This window comes from Haliotis cracherodii, unplaced genomic scaffold, assembly GCF_022045235.1.
Source record: "Haliotis cracherodii isolate W230 unplaced genomic scaffold, xgHalCrac1.p SCAF_12, whole genome shotgun sequence".
NCBI classification, from domain to species: domain Eukaryota; kingdom Metazoa; phylum Mollusca; class Gastropoda; order Lepetellida; family Haliotidae; genus Haliotis; species Haliotis cracherodii.
In genome coordinates, this window is record NW_027266267.1 from 20,431,314 (window position 1) to 20,450,458 (window position 19,145).

Consider the following 19,145-nt stretch of genomic DNA (forward strand, 5'->3'; position numbering starts at 1 on the left):
ATACCTTTCAGTTGATCGGAAAACAACTGAATCGGGTCAGGAACATCCATAAAAAGTTCGTGTTGCAATTTGTCAGTACATATGTTCTGAAATAACGGCCAATTTGCCTTAGAAAAATTCCATCTTGTTATAGGTGGATCATCAGTGGGGTTTATAGCTGTAAGCACTGTCGGAAAATGATCACTTCCACAAAGGTCATCATGGACTGACCATTCGAATTCATTATATAAGTTAGAATCTGTGATTGACAGATCTAATGCAGTGTACGTACCTGTTGCAGGATGTAAATATGTGTTCGAGCCGTCATTGAAGATGCATAGATTATTGTTAGCAATAAAATCTTCAAGGATTTTCCCTTTATTATTTGTATTGGAACTTCCCCATAGAGGGTTATGCCCATTAAGATCACCCATGATGATACAGGGCTTAGGTAGTTGGTCAAATAAATCCTGAAGGTCAGACTGCTGCAAATTTGAGGATGGAGAAATATATAGGGAACAAAGTGTGAAAGTTATTTGTAGAGTAAGACGGACAGCAACAGCCTGAAGTTTACAATGGAGATGAACAGGACTATGGATGATGCCCTGCCTCACCAAAATGGAAGCACCGCCAGTGGCTTTATCACCTGGAGGTGAAAAAGAATGATAGGAATTGTACTGACGCAATTCAAATTTATCAGTAAGCTTAAGATAGGTCTCTTGTAAACTAAAAGCTGATGGTTTGTAGTCTTGTGCTAATAACTGGACTTCATTAAAATTATTCCTAAGTCCTCTGCAATTCCACTGAATTACGTTAGGAGATTGAGTCATGGTGGCTCAATCGGTGAACGCTCACGTACACGTGAGGAGGAAGGACTCCTACTACTGCTCTGTGACGATGGGGTGACATCCATGTCCAGAGCATCAAAGGAGTTATGGATAACTATCTCTGAAGAAGAGGAGTTCCTGTTTGTCTGTTTTTTATTTAGTTTCTTTCTTTCTTTTCTCGTCAAGGTAACAACACCTGATTCAATCACTACAGGCTCTACTGTGGCCTCTGGCTTTTCAGTTGTAGGCACAACATTATCTGAGTTAGCAATCAAGAGTTCAGATTGACTCACAGTTTGAGTCGAGGATGTGTTTGAAGTGATCACAGAAGTAATGCTGATAGGAGAATCTGATGTGACCCATGTCATTTCTGTTTGAATAGAAATGGATACTGTTGGAGGAGTTGGAGGGGTAGAGATAGCAGCAGCAGAGTAGGTTCTGGTAAGTGGAGTTGACGAGGCCTGACTTTCAATAACCTTCTTTGCCTCGAAAAATGAGATATTTTGTTCATGTTTGAGCCTGATGATTTTTGATTGTTTTTGCCACACTGGACATAATTTCGAGGAAGCCAGATGTTTGCCATTACAGTTTGCACATTTAATGTCAGCTGTACATCCAGTGCTGTCATGGCCGTCACCACAGCGCTGGCAGACGACAGAGTGATTACAGGATTTAGACCCATGTCCAAACTTTTGGCACTTGAAACATCGGAGTGGATTGGGGACATACACCTCCACTCCGATGTTTAGATAACCAGCTTTAACAGATTTAGGAAGGGTCGACAGTGCAAAAGTAAGCATATACGTATTTGACGGGATGATGTCACCCTCCCTGGATTTCATTGTGAAACGCTTCACTGCACTTACTCCCTGACTAGTCAATTCATCTGTAATTTCTTGCTCCGACATGTCAGACAGGCAACGAGCTCTGTCACGAACAATGCCTCGGCAAGAATTTAAGGTTTTGTGTACGGACACAGCAACCTCAATATTTGCAAATGTAGATAAAGATAGCAAATTGATAGATTGCTGTCTCCGTGAACATTCAACGAGAAGAGAGCCACTACGAAGACGTGTCACATTTTTGACCTCTCCGCAAATTCCTGAAACTGCTTTTGAAATGGCGAAAGGATTAACTTTGAGTGGTTGTTTATCAGCTGCCTCGATCACAATAAATCGGGCCCAGGAATCCAATTCACGAGATAGTTTTTCAGTTTGATCAGATTCATCTAGATCCACATGTCTACGTTTTGATCGGTTTGAACCAGGGTATTGGTGAGACATGATGAAATAAAGTAATTCAGCACCCCTGCTCCCCACCCACCACGGAGTGTTACAAAGAACGGTGTTATGGTGCACCGGATATCCAATATGCAAACACCAGGGATACAGAGATGTTATACTCCAGCAAATATGACGCAAATAGCAATATTTGTATACCAAATTAAATGCCAGGCTGGTTCGGCCCATGACAAGAAATTGGATACATACTGAATTTGGAGGTCAACATTACCAGATTGGCCCATGAGCCACCGCCTTCTGGCATAAGACTCTAGGCAAATTGGTACATAAATAGATTGAAAATTCAAGCATGATATACACGTCCAAGTCTATAGCGAAATAACACATTTTTAAAAATCACGTGAGTGCATACACAATTTATGCACAGGGCTTGGCGTGACCAGCCGATTGATAGAACCGGGCCCATTCTACCACCCGTCTAGGCGAAGTAAGGGTCAAAGTGGTGTATTGGGCAAAGGAACGCTATTCCTGGAACCAGTGCCCTCAACCACCAGAATCCCGTCCTCCGCCGACACAGGGGCGCAACCCACGGCAAACAGGTTGCCCAAATCGGTCGCCTCGTACGACCAGCAATGGGGTGCTGTGGACAAATTCTGCCCCGAGTCCACACGGGGGAAGAGCTATTAGCGCTACCCAGCACTCACCACGAGGAGGTTGCTCTTCACGAGTGCCCTCTGGAAAGATGAAGGATATTCTCACCGTCATCATCCAATTTTGATAGATCAGCTCCCATTTTCACCAGAAAAAAAACCACTTCCTTCTCTCCAAATAATGCAGCAAACATCACCGGTGTATTCCCGTAGTCCCCTCTACTTTCAATGTCAATGATGTTCTGTGAGTGGATATACTTCACTATCTCCACGTTTCCCTTTTTAGAGGCTACATGTAAGATATTGTTGTAATCATCATCCAATAGACACAGATCAGCACCTTTCTTCACAAGTAATTCAAGTATCTCTCTGTGTCCTTTCTGTGCTGCTATCATCGCTGGTGTCATACCTTTCTTCCCAATTTTATTGATGTTTGCAATGTCTTGAGACAATATGTATTTTACTTTAGGCAGGTCTCCAACGGTGCAGGCATCGATGAGAGTAGTGATAACAGTGGTCTGTCGTTGTGTTTGATTATGTCCCCCTGGAAAATGACATGCAGACATGACACATGGTTTAGATTTTTACTTTTTGCATGTTACTCATTAATGGTTACCAATAAATGTTGGTAAGTAACTTTAATTGTTTTATGCCGCACTCAGCAATATTCCATATTCCATATTTATGGTCTGTAAATGGACCAGACAATCAAGTGATAGACATCATGAGCAGCGATCTACGCAATTGAGATACGATGACATGCATCAACCAAATCAGGGAGCCTAACCACCCGGTCCCATTAGTTGCCTCTTTACCACAAACATATTCGCCTCTTGCAGCGTAGGTACCTTTGACACAGGCAGTCTTTCCAGCACGAGTCTCCAGGCATCTCCTCCCTTCACAAATGTTAAATGCACAGACGCCTGCTCGGACCTGAAAACAGATGTTAAGAGACATTCGGGATTAAGGAAGTTTAGTAAGTAATTACACTGTGTAATTTCGACTATCATAATTTGTGTAAAATCAGGAAATGAATTGGGTCTAACACTGCTTGAATTATTGTTCAGTTGACTCGCGCCTTGTCAGTTTAATATGGAAGGGCAGTTATCAGAGATGCTAATGATTTGAACCCACAATCAAACGTTTCTTGCATGCCCAAGGGACGCAACTGTGAACAGCGAATTGCGGCGCCTGAGACGACTGAGCCACCCATGCCCCCCAAACTTAACGGGGGCAAAAGAGGATTCGAACCGACATCTTACCTAAAATATTCACAATGAAGCTTCTTTGAATTTACAAGCGCAATAGTAGTCAGATAGCAGTCTTTTTCCAGTAGTGAATGGCAGCATATAGAACACTGGATGAGCCCATGGAACATGATAGATATGAAAATGGTTTGTTTATCGTAAGACCGTCACTTCACTTTCATATATATGGTGCAGTGATACTGCTATGCAGTTTTCTTTGCTCGTCATCCTACACATCACTGTGCACAATTGGTCATGTTACGAAAAGCAGATGATTGTAGGCATTGTGTACAAATCTTACATTTGAAAGATGTGTAGGTCCAATTAAGTGTCCGGTCTCTTTCATAAACACTTCTGAGTCCATTTCTGATAGGTGACAAGTTAGATCCTCAATTTTGTATCGAATACCACGACAGCCATACTGTATACACTTGTATTGACATAACTTGATGCCAATGTTCATGAAGCTTATTGAATTTACCAGCTGTCCGAATACCAAGCAAGCTGCTAACAGGTGACGGATGTTTAGCGTCCATCTCTTAATTGCCATGCTGAAAGATGTATACGAGATACACAACTGACAGCCCTGGTTCAGGGATTTCAGGTTGTACAGATTATAGCATGAGGCCAAGTCGATTAGCACTAGCGTCGATGAGGGTAAGGAGAACAATGGTGGCTATTGGCTCTCTAATAATAACCATGTATCCACCCCAAGTTTGATAGGTTTCTTCGCATCTTAAGATGATATGTTATCAGTGGTATTCAAATGAATTAGTAATGTCAATGTATGATAAAAATAATTCGAAGTATGCATGTTATTTTGACCTTCAATTACAATTTTGTGGCATCTAAAAGAAAACAAACGCAAAAGTGATTTTGGATGTATATTTTATATAACGCAACTCTGCACAGCAAATCGCGGCGCCTTAGACGACTAGGCCACCCGTGCCCCCTATATAATGAAGAAACACATATGGTACTTACAGATCTTTATTGACAGATGGATCGAATGATAGTGGCGCTGGCTGTTATTGGATCGAGGACTATCTCCTCCCTGAGACGAATAAGTTTTGAGTAAAATATACCCTAAACTATTTGGCTTGACAGTGTTGTTGATATCCTTAGTTCGCCCCATACACTCAAAATCCCACTCATCCGGTGGATGATGACTAAATTATGGAAACACTATACGTTCATCCTTCCGAGACAAAGTGTCAAAACTACCACCCGTCTAGTTGAAGTAAGGGTCAAAGTTGTGTGTTGGGCAAAGGAACACTGGTTCCTGGCTCCAGTGCACCCAACCACCAGAATCCCTTCCTCCACCGACACAGGGGCGCAACCCACGGCAAACGGGTTGCCCAATTCGGTCGCCTTTTACGACAAGCAATGGGGTGCTGAGGACATATTCTACCACGGGTCCACACGGGGGAAGAGCTATTAGTATTACCCAGCGCTTACCATGGGGAGGTTGCTCTTCACGAGTGTCCAAAACGTATAGTGTCAACCTTGGCAAGTGGCTCAACTTAAATGTGCCTAGGTTCCCCCACCAGGGAATGGATACCCAATATGTGAGGTCGATGTGAAAACGCCAGTCGGCAATTTGATTTGCATACTCCCCAAGGAGTTGAGAATGATAACTGGAATACTTACGGATCTACTGGTCGGGGAAGAAATAAGCTGTATTTGAGCAGATACTAGTACCTGGATAAGTGCAGTTCTTAAATGTATAATAAAATGATGTGTTGTTCAGGGTTAAATAAAGTCAAATGTTATTGTCCATACAGTGTGTGATTATCAAGAATCTTTTGCAACAACGTGTAGGATTAGTGTTTATATTTTTAAATAAATTTTGTTCAGATTAATCACGAAGCCTAAACATTGAATGTTTGTTAATAAATCATTTGATTCCAAGTACCATGTTAATCTATTATTGACCATGCGTTCCATGGTTTTGCAAACGCAGCTAGTCTATGAAATGATCACGTCCAGGCTTATGTATGGGAACAATCATAGCATCATGCCATGAAGAAGGAAATTCTCATGGCGTCCAGATTTATCAAACATCTTCAAGAGGGTTTCTAAACAGTATTGTGGTAAATGTTTTAAGAGTTAATAATGTATATTGTCAGACCCTGTAACAGTATCATGAGTTTGCCCAAGGGCAGTATTGAGCTCATGAATGGAATGGATTTCATTGTAATCTTCCCCATTATCTGAATTAACATTTATATGTTTCATTTCTTGCTGCTTTTGATATTTTTGGAATTTAGGGACATAGTTGGAGGAGGAGGAATGTTGAGCCAGTGTTTCACCAAGATTATCAGCAATATCAGAAGTATCGGTTACTAATTGGATACCTCATGGTGGTGGATACCAAATGTTCCATACCTTAGAGTGAGTGAGTGAGTGAGTTAAGATTTAACGTCACATCGGCAGTATTTCAGCCATATCGTGACGAGAAGTACATTAATAATACTCATAATTATACGAAATAAAAACCTGTCGACGAAGGACAGTAGAATAACTAGAATATCACAGACTTGATTTAAAACTAGTTGTGAATAATAAAAACAGTAAGCATTAATGAACATCACAATATAAAAATGGGCTAGAAATCGTCAGCCACTGAAAGGAGATCACCATACTGGGGACCATGGGGACTTACAGTACCTTAGCTTCCTGCACGAACCCCGGCAGGATTTATATCATCCCTTCAGTCACTGACGACAGTGTATCAGTTAAGCCTTAAATTAAAATAACGAATATACTACGTTTAAAAGATACTCATGTGTATATCTTGAATGGCCAATACGACATCGTCGCATAATGACCTCTTCAAATCTGGACTGACAGCCCAAGTAGGTGTAACCGATATTTGGTTTAATTTCATGTAATTTATTGATACCTACCTGTGCGTCCCACTTCTGTTGCATAAGATCTCGGATGTAAGATCGAATCATGGGTTTAAAATCAGTGTATGGGATCAGAAGTGGTGTCACAGATTTGTTGAGGGCTGCTTTTGCAGCAGCATCGGCCATTGTGTTACCAATGATACCAACATGGCTTGGTAACCAACAAAAGACGATGTCATATTGGCCAGTAGCAAGATCATTAAATAATTCGAGAATTTCGATTAAAAGTGGATGTTTTGAAGACATATTTTTAATCGCCTGAAGGCATGAAAGAGAATCTGAAAACAGTATGAATTGTTTATGTTTAGCTTGATTACTGATATATTTAAGTGCTGTAAAAATGGCGTTTGCTTCTGCAGTGAATATGGAACTGTTATCAGGTAAACGTGAAGATATTGTTCTGGATCCAATGACGGTGGCACTAGCAACTGCGCCACCATCCTTGGATCCATCTGTAAAGATAGATTTATAAGTGTCATAATTGTTTCTTAATTGACTGTATTCTTGTTGGTAAATTAATTCGTTAGTGTCTGATTTCTTTAGTTTTGTTAATGTAAGATCTACCTCTGGCTTTACCATTTGCCAAGGAGGAGATGTGAAAAGTTTAGTAGGAGCTATATCTTGGAGTTGAATATTAGAAGCTGATATTGCAGATTTTATTCTGATTCCGAGTGGTGGAGTAAGTGTTGATTTTATTATTGAAAAGATCCTCGTAGAGAGGATGGAATATGCATTCAAAAGCTGGATTGGACTGATTAGAATATAATTTAGTGATGTATTGTAAAGATAATTTTAAACGGCGTTGTTTAAGAGAAGGCTCATCTGCTTCTATATAGAGACTGTGAATGGGAGACGTTCTAAAAGCTCCAAGGCAAAGCCTCAGGCCTTGATGATGGATGGTATCGAGTTTTTGTAAATTACTTTTGCAGGCTCCACCATGGACGATGGAGCCATAATCAAGTTTTGAACGAATTAGTGACCTGTATAAGTGTAAGAGAGTTGTTTGATCCCCTCCCCACTTTGAATTAGAAACTACTTTCAATAAGTCGAGTGCCTTCAGACATTTAGCTTTAAGGTATTTAATATGTGGAAGGAAAGTTAAGTGGTTATCAAAAATAAGTCCCAAGAACTTGGCCTCCTTAACAACTTTGATAGGAGTGCCATTCAGAAATAGTTCAGGGTCCTTATGTGGCTTATATTTTCTGCAGAAATGTATACAATTAGTTTTTGATTTAGAAAATTTAAACCCGTTTTCTAGACACCACTTGTGAATTTTATTGAGACATAATTGTAATTGCCTTTCTATTGTGTGCATATTTTTACCACGACAAGATAGATTAAAATCATCCACAAAAAGTGATCCATCAACTGAATCATTTAAAACTTTTGACAAACTGTTAATTTTTATACTGAATAAAGTGACAGACAAAATACTGCCTTGTGGGACACCCTGATCCTGATTATAATGATCAGACAGGGTAGAACCCACGCGGACTTGAAATTGCCTGTCTGTTAAAAACTGGGATATAAAATGAGGCAGACGGTCTCTTAATCCAAAATCATGAAGATCTTTTAAAATACCATGTTTCCATGTTGTATCGTAAGCTTTTTCTAAGTCGAAAAAGATTGATACAGCATGCTGTTTATTTACAATGGAATTTTTAATGAACGATTCTAAACGCACTAAGTGATCGATAGTACTTCTGTTTTTACGGAAACCGCATTGTATATTGGTAAGAAGATTATTTGTTTCCAAGTACCACACGAATCGATTATTTACGATGCGTTCCATCGTTTTACAAACACAGCTAGTTAGAGAGATAGGTCGGTAATTTGATGGATCAGAATGATCCCGCCCAGGTTTGGGTATTGGTATAACAATGGCATTATGCCATGAAGGTGGAAACGTCCCTGATGTCCAAATGTCATCGAATATAGTCAACAAAGTTTCAAGGCATGATTCGGGCAAGTGTTTCAGTAGCTGATAATGAATATTATCAGCGCCTGCTTCTGTATCATGAGCTTGCCCTAAGGCAGTATATAGCTCATGTAGTGAAAATACCTCATTGTAATCTCCACCATTATCAGATGTAAAATTTACTTTTTTCTTTTCCTGTTGGAGCTGATATTTTTGAAATTCAGGAGCGTAATTAGACAAAGAAGAATGTTGAGATAACGTTTTCCCAAGTCTATTGGCAATATCAGATTTAGTCGTTAGCAAAGTATCGCCATCTTTTAGATGGTTTACTGTAGAATTTGATCCCTTACCTTTGATCTTTTTGATCATGTTCCATACCTTGGACATAGGGGTACGAGAGTTAATTTTTGAGACATAATTCTGCCAGGATTGACGTTTATTTTGTTTGAATAGACGTCTCGCCTTAGCATTTGAAATTTTGACGATGTTCAAGTTATGGACAGTAGGATGTTTACGGAAGTATTTCTCCGCCTTCTTACGACATTTCCTAGCGTGTTTGCAAGTGTCATCAAACCACGGTTTACAAACACGTGGGTTGATCGAGGACTTAGGTATTGATTCGTCAGCAATTTCATTCAGTAGATCTGAGAACAACTGAATCGGGTCAGTAACATTCTGAAAAGACATAGGTTGTAATTTATCTTTGCATAAAGATTGAAATAAAAGCCAATCAGCCTTCACAAAATTCCATCGAGGTGAAGGTGGATCATCAGTGGGATGAATGGGTTTAAGCACCGTGGGGAAATGGTCACTCCCACATAGGTCATCATGGACGGACCATGAGAATTCATTCAACAAAACTGAATCCGTCAAAGACAGATCTAATGATGAATACGTACCAGTTGCAGGGTGTAAGTAGGTGTCCGAGTCATCGTTAAAGATGCAGAGGTCATTATCAGACACAAAATCCTCGATGACTTTACCCTTTTGATTAATGATAGAACCACCCCATAAAGGATTATGCCCATTTAGATCACCCATGATGAGACAGGGCTTTGGGAGCTGGTCGTACAGTTTTTGTAGATCATTACGCTGAAGATTTGAAGATGGAGGAATGTATAAGGAGCAAAGTGTGAAGGCAATATGCAGTGTAAGTCTAACAACAGCTTGCATATTCGTGTCAAGCGGAACAGGACTGTGAACAACGCCCCGCCGCACCAAAATAGAAGCTCCTCCAGTAGCTTTATCTCCCGGAGGAGAGAAGGAATGATATGAACTATACTGCCTTAAATCAAATTTGTCGGTTGTTTTAAGGTACGTTTCTTGTAAAGAAATTGCTGATGGACAAATATCCGTTGATAATAATTGCAGTTCGTTAAAATTGTGCCTAAGTCCTCGGCAATTCCATTGAATTAGATTCGAATGATTCATGGTGGTTCTACCGGAGATCGTTCACGTAAACGTGAAGAGGAGTCACCACTGTTGTGGTTTGAAGATGGGGTGACCTCCATCTCAAGAGGCTCAAAGAAATTATGAACATCTGTAGATGTGTCAGTGAGATTGGGGATCTTAGTTGTGATTTTTCTGTTTTGTTTTTTCTTTTGTTTTTTTGCCATTTCAGTTGATGGTTTGTTGGTAGCTGGTATATCAGGAGTGGGTGAAGATGGGGCCACAACCTGAGTAACAATGATAGAATCTGGAGACATTTCACCTGGGCTGACAGAATGAGTTGTTTGACTGTCACATGATGTAGTCAGAGGCAGCGGGTGTTCAGAATGTGTCCACGTCAAGTCCGTCTGACATTCTATAGATCTACTGGTTGAAGGGCGAGAGACAGCAGCAGCAGCAGCGTAAGATTGTTTGGATGAAGGTGTCCGGCTATCATAGAGTTTTTTCGCATCAAAGTAACTGATGTTGTTTTGACATTTGATTGTCAAAATATCTTTTTCACGTGTCCAAAAAGGGCAGGATTTAGATGATGCTACATGTTGACCCTTACAATTTGTACATTTCAGGTCTGCTGTAGAGCCTGAACCATCATGATTTCCACCACAACGGTGGCAAACAGTCGGACGATCACATGATTTGGAGCCGTGCCCAAACTTCTGACATTTGTAACACCGGAGCGGATTGGGGACATACACCTCCACTCCGATGTTAAAATAGCCTGCCTTAATAGATTGTGGAATTGTTGAAAGAGAAAAGGAGAACAAATAAGTATTTGTTGGAACGAAATTTTCACCATCTTTTCTATTGAAACGTTTTACTGATGTGACATTCTGTGCTTTAAGTTCTTCCAAAATGTCGTCTTCTGACATTTCTGCTAGGCAACGAGCTCTGTCGCGGATGATCCCCCGACTCGAATTCAATGTTCTGTGTTCGGAAACAACAACTTCTGTGTTTGCAAAGCTTGTACAATTTAAAAGATTAATAGCCTGCTGTCTCCGTGCACACTCCACCAAAAGAGAGCCGCTCCGGAGCCGTGAAACATTCTTCACCTCACCACAGATACCTTCAATGGCTTTAGATATGGCAAAGGGATTGATTCTCAAAGGTAGTTGATTTCGTGATTCCACTACGATAAACCGAGCCCAAGAATTTGAAGTTTGTGAAATAGAAGCGTCATCGTCAGATGAGAAAATCTTAGCTTCCAGACGTCTCTTCTTGTCAGTGCGGTTTGAACCAGAATGATTGTGAGCCATGATGAAAGTAATTTATTCAGCACCCCTGCTCCCCACCCACCATGGAGTGCCACAAAGAGCGATGTTTTCCTGCACCGGATCTCCAACATGCAAACACCAGGGATACAGAGGTGGTATACTCCAGTAAGAACAACATGAATAGCTGTATTTGTCTAACAAATAAAATGTCAGGCTGGTTCGGCCCATGGCAAGAAATTGAAGACATACAGAACTCAGAGGTCGAAAGTACCAGATTGGCCCATGAGCCACCGCCTTCTGGCGTAAGACTCTAGGCAAATTATTCAATCCAAAATTGAGAATACACACAAGTTATGGACGGCCAAGGCCAAAATATACATTAAAAGACAACACAGATGTGCATATACAATATTACGCACAGGGCCTGGCATGACCAGCCGATTGATAAGACCGGGCCCATCTTACCACCCGTCTAGTGCGAAGTAAGGGTCGAAGTAGTGTGTTGGGCAAAGGAACACAGTTCCAGGAACCAGTGCCCTCAACTACCAGACTCCCGTCCTCCGCCGACACAGGGACGCAACCCACGGCAAACAGGTTGCCCATTTTGGTCGCCTCATACGACCAGCAATGGGAGGCTGTGCAAATATTCTACCCCGGTTCCACACGGGGGAAGAGCGATTAGCGTTACCCAGCACTCACCACGAGGAGGTTGCTCTTCACGAGTGCCTCCATACCTTAGATATCAGCGTATGTGAATTTATCTTTCAGGCATAAATTTGCCAAGACTAACGCTTGTTTTGTTTAAATGTAAGCCGTACTTTAGCCTTTAATATTTTATACTTATACAAATTGTGACCATAGGATGACAAGGGAAACATTGTTCAGCTTTTTTCTTGCCCTTCCTAGCAAGTGTGCAACCATTGCTGAACCATGGTGTACGTATGTGAGGATCAGCTCTTTTATTATGTTTTGAACCATCAGGTTTTAGTTGATTAGTGCAAAGGACTTCATATAAAGCCCAGTTGGCCTTAGTAAAATTCCATCTTGATAATGGAGAAACATCAGAAGGTGTCACAGACTGTAAAAAGGTAGGATAGTCACTTCCAAAGAGGTCATCGTGGACTGACCATTCAAATTCATGAAGTAAATTAGAATCTACAACTGACAGGTCTAAACATGAGTAAGTGCCAGTTGCAGGATGTAGATAAGTGTGAGGACCATCATTTAAAATGCACAAATCGGTATTTAAGAAAAAATCCTCAAGTAATTTGCCTTTAGTGTTGGTGTCACTACTACCTAAAAGTGGGTTATGGTCATTCAAATCTCCCATGATAACACATGAGTCGGTCATATATTGCCTGAAGATCAGACAGTCGGAGAGCGTACGGTGGTGGTTATACAAAGTAAAATCATGATTTAAAGTTGCATGAGTGTCAACAAGGACAGTGTTGCAGTGGAAGCCAACTACATACACGAGGGCTACAGGGGCGCTATACTCTGGCAACACCAACACAGGTAGCTTATAATTTCAAACAGAATAAAACTCAGGTTGGTTCTGCGCTATACAGTTATTACAAGACAATTAGAACCTGGATGTCAACAATGCCAGATTGGCCCTTTAGCCACCACCTTCTGGCAGAGGATAAAGTTGTAATATGCGCAGAATGCGATAATGTACCATATGTACTGAATGATATATATATATTTAAATAATATTGACGTTGACCATGAACAGGGCACGGCATGACCTGCCGATTATAAAACCTGGCTCATTCTACCACCCGTGTAGGAGAAATTAGGGTCAAAGTGGTGTATTGGGCAAAAGGAACACCTGTTCCTTGTTCCAGTGCCTTCAACCATCACAATCCCTTCCTCCACCGTCACAGGGACGCAACCCACGGCAAACGGGTTGCACAATTTAGTCGCCTCATATGACAAGCAATGGGGTGCTGACGACACATTCTACCCCCGGTCCACACAGGGGAAGAGCGATAAGTGTTACCCAGCAGTCACCACGTGGTGGTTGCTTTTTATGAGTGCCGTTTAGTTAAAAAATCATGTCGTGCATATTGCAATATGCAAGAAGAAAATAAATAAATTTTAAAAATCAACGACATCCTGCATTTGATTTGTGCTCGCTCGCTTTGATCAAATTCGTGTTATGCCGCGACATACTGTTTTGTTTCACTATATGTATATGGTTGTTTTCTTGTATTTCTTGCATTTAGACAGTTCATGATTCCCAGGATTGATAGCTCTACTGTCACATTAAGCTGGTATGTTATCAGTAACATGAATTAATGATGTCAAAATATGGTGAAGATAAGTCTATTAAAGTATTTAAGTAGTTTGTGGGCATTCTAACCCATATACCCTATCCTGATTTCGAATGTTTAATGGATAAAGAACGTGTAAATAAAAAGTCAGGTTTACAGAACACAATGCGTTTGCAAAGACGTGCCTTGCGACTATGCATATGAACATTCAAAACCATTGATCATTTATTGTGAGTGGGCACACCTGCTAAATTATCAGACGTATACTTGAAAATCATGGCGAAGTTGTGAATAGTCTTCCAAATTCAGTACCAGAGATAGAAAACACAACGACATGTTGTAATGAATCACTGAATGCTGAATCTGCTGTGCGTAACGACAATCATTTAAACATGAAACGTATTCCACACTGCACTGTGTAGTTCTTGATGTTAAGTATTGATAACCTCATGTTAATTAAATTAAGTTATTTCTACCTTTCTGAAGAATCTGGTTGAACATGAACACCATGTTTTGAACACCTAAGAGATATTTCTTTCTGATCAATCAGATTAGTTGACACAAACATCACCTTTCTGCTATGAACACCTTGGCAGTTTTGAGACATTATATGACATCAAACTTCCTTACAAACATGCACTCTATTCATCTGTCAGTGAAGAACAGATTTCCAAGGAGTGAGTGAGTGGGTGAATATTTATATATAATATATTTATTTCACATCTGCAATATTTCAGCCATATCGTGACTAAATTGTTTGACAGTAATAATATGTACAATTTGATTATAAAACCCGTCGTCAAAGAAGAGTAAAATAGCTAGAGTATCACAGATGTATAGTCACATTGGCAATATTTCAGCCATATCGTGACTAAATCAAGTTAGACAGTGATAATATGTACAATTTGATTATAAAACCCGTCGTCAAAGAACAGTAAAATAACTATATTATCACAGATGTATATTTCTAAACTAGTATGGAACCATAAAAAGATATCACGATAAATAACAATACATTTTAAAACGGGTAGTGATCGCCAGAGACTAAAGGTAGGCCAGCATCCAAGGAACCGTGGGGAATTACTATACTTCTGCTACCTGCACAGTTCCCCAGCAGGATTTATACAATCCTTTAGCTGCTGGCGATTATCATCAAGTTTAGCCAAAATTAAAACAAACAAGTACACTACGACTAAAACAGGTACTAGGAATAAACTAACTTCGAATGACGTGGTCTTACACACCCTCTCAGGGGGACAATAAATGTATAGTACTTCAACCCTCTTTGATGATACAGCCACTAACAATCTCAGTTAGAAGTTAAGCACTACTGATACGGCAAAATGATTACTATGTGCACAGATTCAAAAATTATCAATCTGTTCAATTTCTTTTAAAAAGCTAATTATAATATGAAATGGAACATTATTAAAAAGATCCATTAATGATGATGCACTGAAATATTTATCCCTTGTAAATAAACTACCGGGCAAAAGAAAGTTTACACCGACTTCACTTGACCAAACACCAAAAACAAAGGCATATGTGAGATTTATGATGATTAATTTATAAACAGAAATTATTTTCCATGAATCAGAATGAAAATGCATTGTAATGCCGATATTGCATTCCCCGCAATACACAAAGAAAGAGTCAAGGGGTCCAAATTAAAAATTACACAAATCAGAGTTCATTGAAAAAGTGCATGAAGAGTCCATTAATGACACAGTAGTCAGGTAACACGTCATCAGTAGCGAGTGTGACCACCCTGGGCATCCATGCACGCCAACACACGCCTCCTCATTGACGTCGTCAGTCGGCGGATAACGTCAACAGGAATCCTGTTCAATAAGTTCAATAGAGTCTGTTCAAGTTCCTGTCGGTTCGCTGGAGGCGGTACATGTTGTCTCAGCTGACGATCAATAGAGTTCATGTCTGGAGAACTAGGTGGCCAGGGCAATACGTTGACGTTAACGTTGTTCAGGTAGTCTTGAACAATTCGGGCGGTGTGAGGGCATGCGTTGACTTGTTGCAAAATTAATCCTCTTGGCTGATGTTGAATAAAGGGCACCACAACAGGTTTCAACACTTCATCCCTGTATCGCTGAGCATTCAGGTTTCCTCGTATGATAACCAGCTGTGTTGTAATCTGGCCACAAATGCCACCCCATACCATGACGCATCCATCCAAAACGGGTGAACTTCTTTAATGCAGTTTGGCGCCAGTCGCTCTCCCCTTCGTCGAACAACTCGAACTCTGCCATCGTTCCTGAACAGAGAGAACCGACTTTCATTTGTAAAGAGCACTCTCGCCCAGTCACGTCACTGCCACCGACGTACAGTTCGTGCCCATTGCAGTCTGCGTTGACGGTGTAGACGGGTCAAGGCCATTCCACGGAAGGGTCGGTAGGCTCGTATACCAGCCATACGAAGTCGTCGAAGGACTGTTCGTCTGCTGATGGCATGCCCTAGTGCTGTCTCCGCCGTTGACGTCGCCGTCACAGGTCTGTTTCGGAGGTGAATCTGCCGGATGTAGCGGTCGTCGGCCGGTGTTGTCACTCTCGGTCTTCCCGATCTTGGCCGGTCTTGAGTCTGTCCTGTCTGTTGGTAGCGGATTATCAACCTGCTGATGGTGGTCTGGGAGCAGTTGAGGGTTCTGGTTATCTGACGTTGAGTAGCCCCCACATTGGCCATACCGATCGCTCTGGCTCGTTGTGCTTGTGTAAGTCTGGGCATATTCTTGGTGGTTTTTTGCTTACTGAGTGCCTGCGCTGTCCAACGTCGGTATTTATGCCACAATCATGCACGTGCATTTTGACCAATGTCTCAAAATCACGTTTTGCACGTTTTCAACAAAGCATGATTTGGAAAGCTGCGTTCGAAATACTGCGTTGTGGTTGTGCTTTTGCAGCAGCATCGGCCATTGTGTTACCAACAATTCCAACATGGCTGGGTAACCAACAAAAGATGATGTCATATTGGCTAGTAGCAAGATTATTAAATATTTCAAGAATCTCGATTAAACGAGGATGTTTACATGACATATTTTTGATGGCTTGAAGGCACGAAAGGGAATCAGAAAAAAATAATGAATTGTTAATGTTTAGATTGTTTTTTGATATATTTTAGAGCTGTTAAAATGACGTTTGCTTCTGCTGTGAATATGGAACTGTTAGCTGGCAATCGTGAAGATATTGTTCTGGATCCAATGACAGTGGCACCAGCAACTGCGCCACCATCCTTGGATCGATCTGCAAATATAGATTTATAAGTGCCATAAGTGTTTCGTAATGGATTGTATTCTTGTTTATAAATTAGTGTTTTTTTGTCTGATTTCTTATGTTTAGTTTATGTCAGGACGACAGCTGACCTTATCATCAACAGGTGATGATAAAAATTGAATGCGGGCAATATCCTGAAAGTTAATTTTATCAGCGGAAACGACAGATTTGATTCTTATTCCAAGTGGCGGAATTAGAGTTGATTTCTTAGTGTAAAACTCATCTTAAAGAGGATGGAATATGCTGGATTTGACTGATTTGAATATAATTTACTGACGTACTGTTAGGCTAATTTCAGACGGCATTGTTTAAGGGATGGCTCATCTGCTTCCACATATAGATTTTGATTGGAAGATGTCCTGAAGGCTCCAAGGCAAAGCCTCAGACCCTGATGATGGATAGTATCCAGTTTTTTTAAATTCCTTTTACATGCTCCACAATATACGATGGAGCCGTAACCAAGTGTGGAATGGATAAGTGAACTATCCAAGTGTAAGAGGGTTGTCTGATCCCTTCCCCACTTCGAATTTGAAACTACTTTCAATAAATCAAGTGCCTTCCTGCATTCAGCTTTAAGATATTTTATATGCGGTAAGAAAGTTAGATGGCTGTCGCAAATAAGGCCCAAGAACTCCTCTTTGATAGGAGTGCCCATTTAAAAATAGTACAGGGTCTTTAAGCAGCTTATATATTCTGCAGAAATGTAGACATGTAGTTTTTGCCATGCAGTGGGGACAAGTTCTATTCACTGACGAGTCTCGTTTTCACCTCAGCTACAGCGATGGACGGATTCGAGTGTACCGACGTCGGGGTGAACGTTATGTCAATCATTGTGTCATGGAAGAAGATTGGTCCGTGGGCGGAAGCGTTATGGTATGGGTTGGGACTACAGCAAGACAGAGGACCGGTTTGATGATAGTAGAGAGAAATCTCAATTGACAGCGCTACCGCGACGAGATCATCGGCCCTGTTGTTCTACCGTTTTTGCATTGTCATGGCCCAGGCATTACCTTTCAACATGACAACGCCCGGCGTCATATTGCTCGACTTGTTCCCCCCGGAAAACTGGCTATATAGCCATACTTCCCACGGAAAGCACACTATATGGCCATATTTCCCACCCGGAAAATACACTATAGCCAATTTTCTGCTTTGGAGTCAGATTTCCCCCATAATTAAATATATGTCTCTTATCAAAACAGTGAGACGAAATGAAATGTTTTATTTATTATACATTCATTTAGTAGGGTATGTGGGTGTTTTTATTTTTTATTTTGTTGTTGTGTATTTGAGGTAAATCAGCGAATCTAAAATCTTCCAACTGTCTTCAGTAACAATACGTCACATTGCTAGTCTAGTTGAAACACACTTTGCTAGTTGATTTCTATCAGGTCTGCACTGTAAACTTGAACGGCAGTCGTTCTCCTTATCATGGTTGCAGTGACATATCACTTTTCTGTCATCGAGAATCCTCAGTCTCTCACTGCCAAGTATATAAAGTATATTTACAACGTATATAACGCATATATCTGTGCGTGCTCATGGCATTTCTTGCCCCGATCAGATATCTGTCTTTCACTGTTTGTTGATTCCAACACACCCTTAATCACTGCATTGTAGAAAATCACTGACGTGAAGTATTTACTAGTATCCAGCAACAGTTTATGAATAAGTTCTCTGGCATGAATAACAAGTCGGAATCGTCTGTTTTCAACTCTAAACTTGTTATCCAGGATTCCTAAAATCTTGTTTTCAATTGAGACACGTTTAACTCCAATTTCTCTGTCAAATATGGCATGCAAGAAGTTCGCTTTTGCCATTGCTGTTTGATCAATGTTTGTTTAATGGTGCAGTAGGTTATGTTTTTTTAATACTGCATTGAAAAATCTGAGGGATATAGGGGACATTCTGCTATATAGCCATACTTCCTCCTTGTGTTAAGGGGGAAAATCGGACTCTAAAGCGGAAATATGGCTATGTAGTCACTTTTCCCCAGGGGGGATGATGATCCAGTTACAACAAAAATGAGCTACACACTGCCTTAGCACTAGCTCATGATACTGCAACTGGTGCTGATGATATTCACTATCAGCTGTTAATACACATGCCTGAATCTTGTCTCACAACACTACCGAATATTTTGATGACATTTGG

General features: G+C 40.7%; 1 protein-coding gene across 1 annotated transcript; it reads right to left on the reverse strand.

Annotated features, from left to right (window-relative positions):
• Window positions 1-805: 805 nt before the first annotated feature.
• Window positions 806-2,089, reverse strand: LOC139457156 (uncharacterized). The gene has a single exon (XM_071238582.1). It carries the CDS (start codon window positions 2,087-2,089, stop codon window positions 806-808), a length of 1,284 nt encoding a protein of 427 aa, XP_071094683.1.
• Window positions 2,090-19,145: the final 17,056 nt, after the last annotated feature.

Excerpts from the sequence above, each read along its gene's own strand:
- LOC139457156 (XM_071238582.1), bottom strand. The coding sequence starts at position 2,089 with ATGTCTCACCAATACCCTGGTTCAAACCGATCAAAACGTAGACATGTG.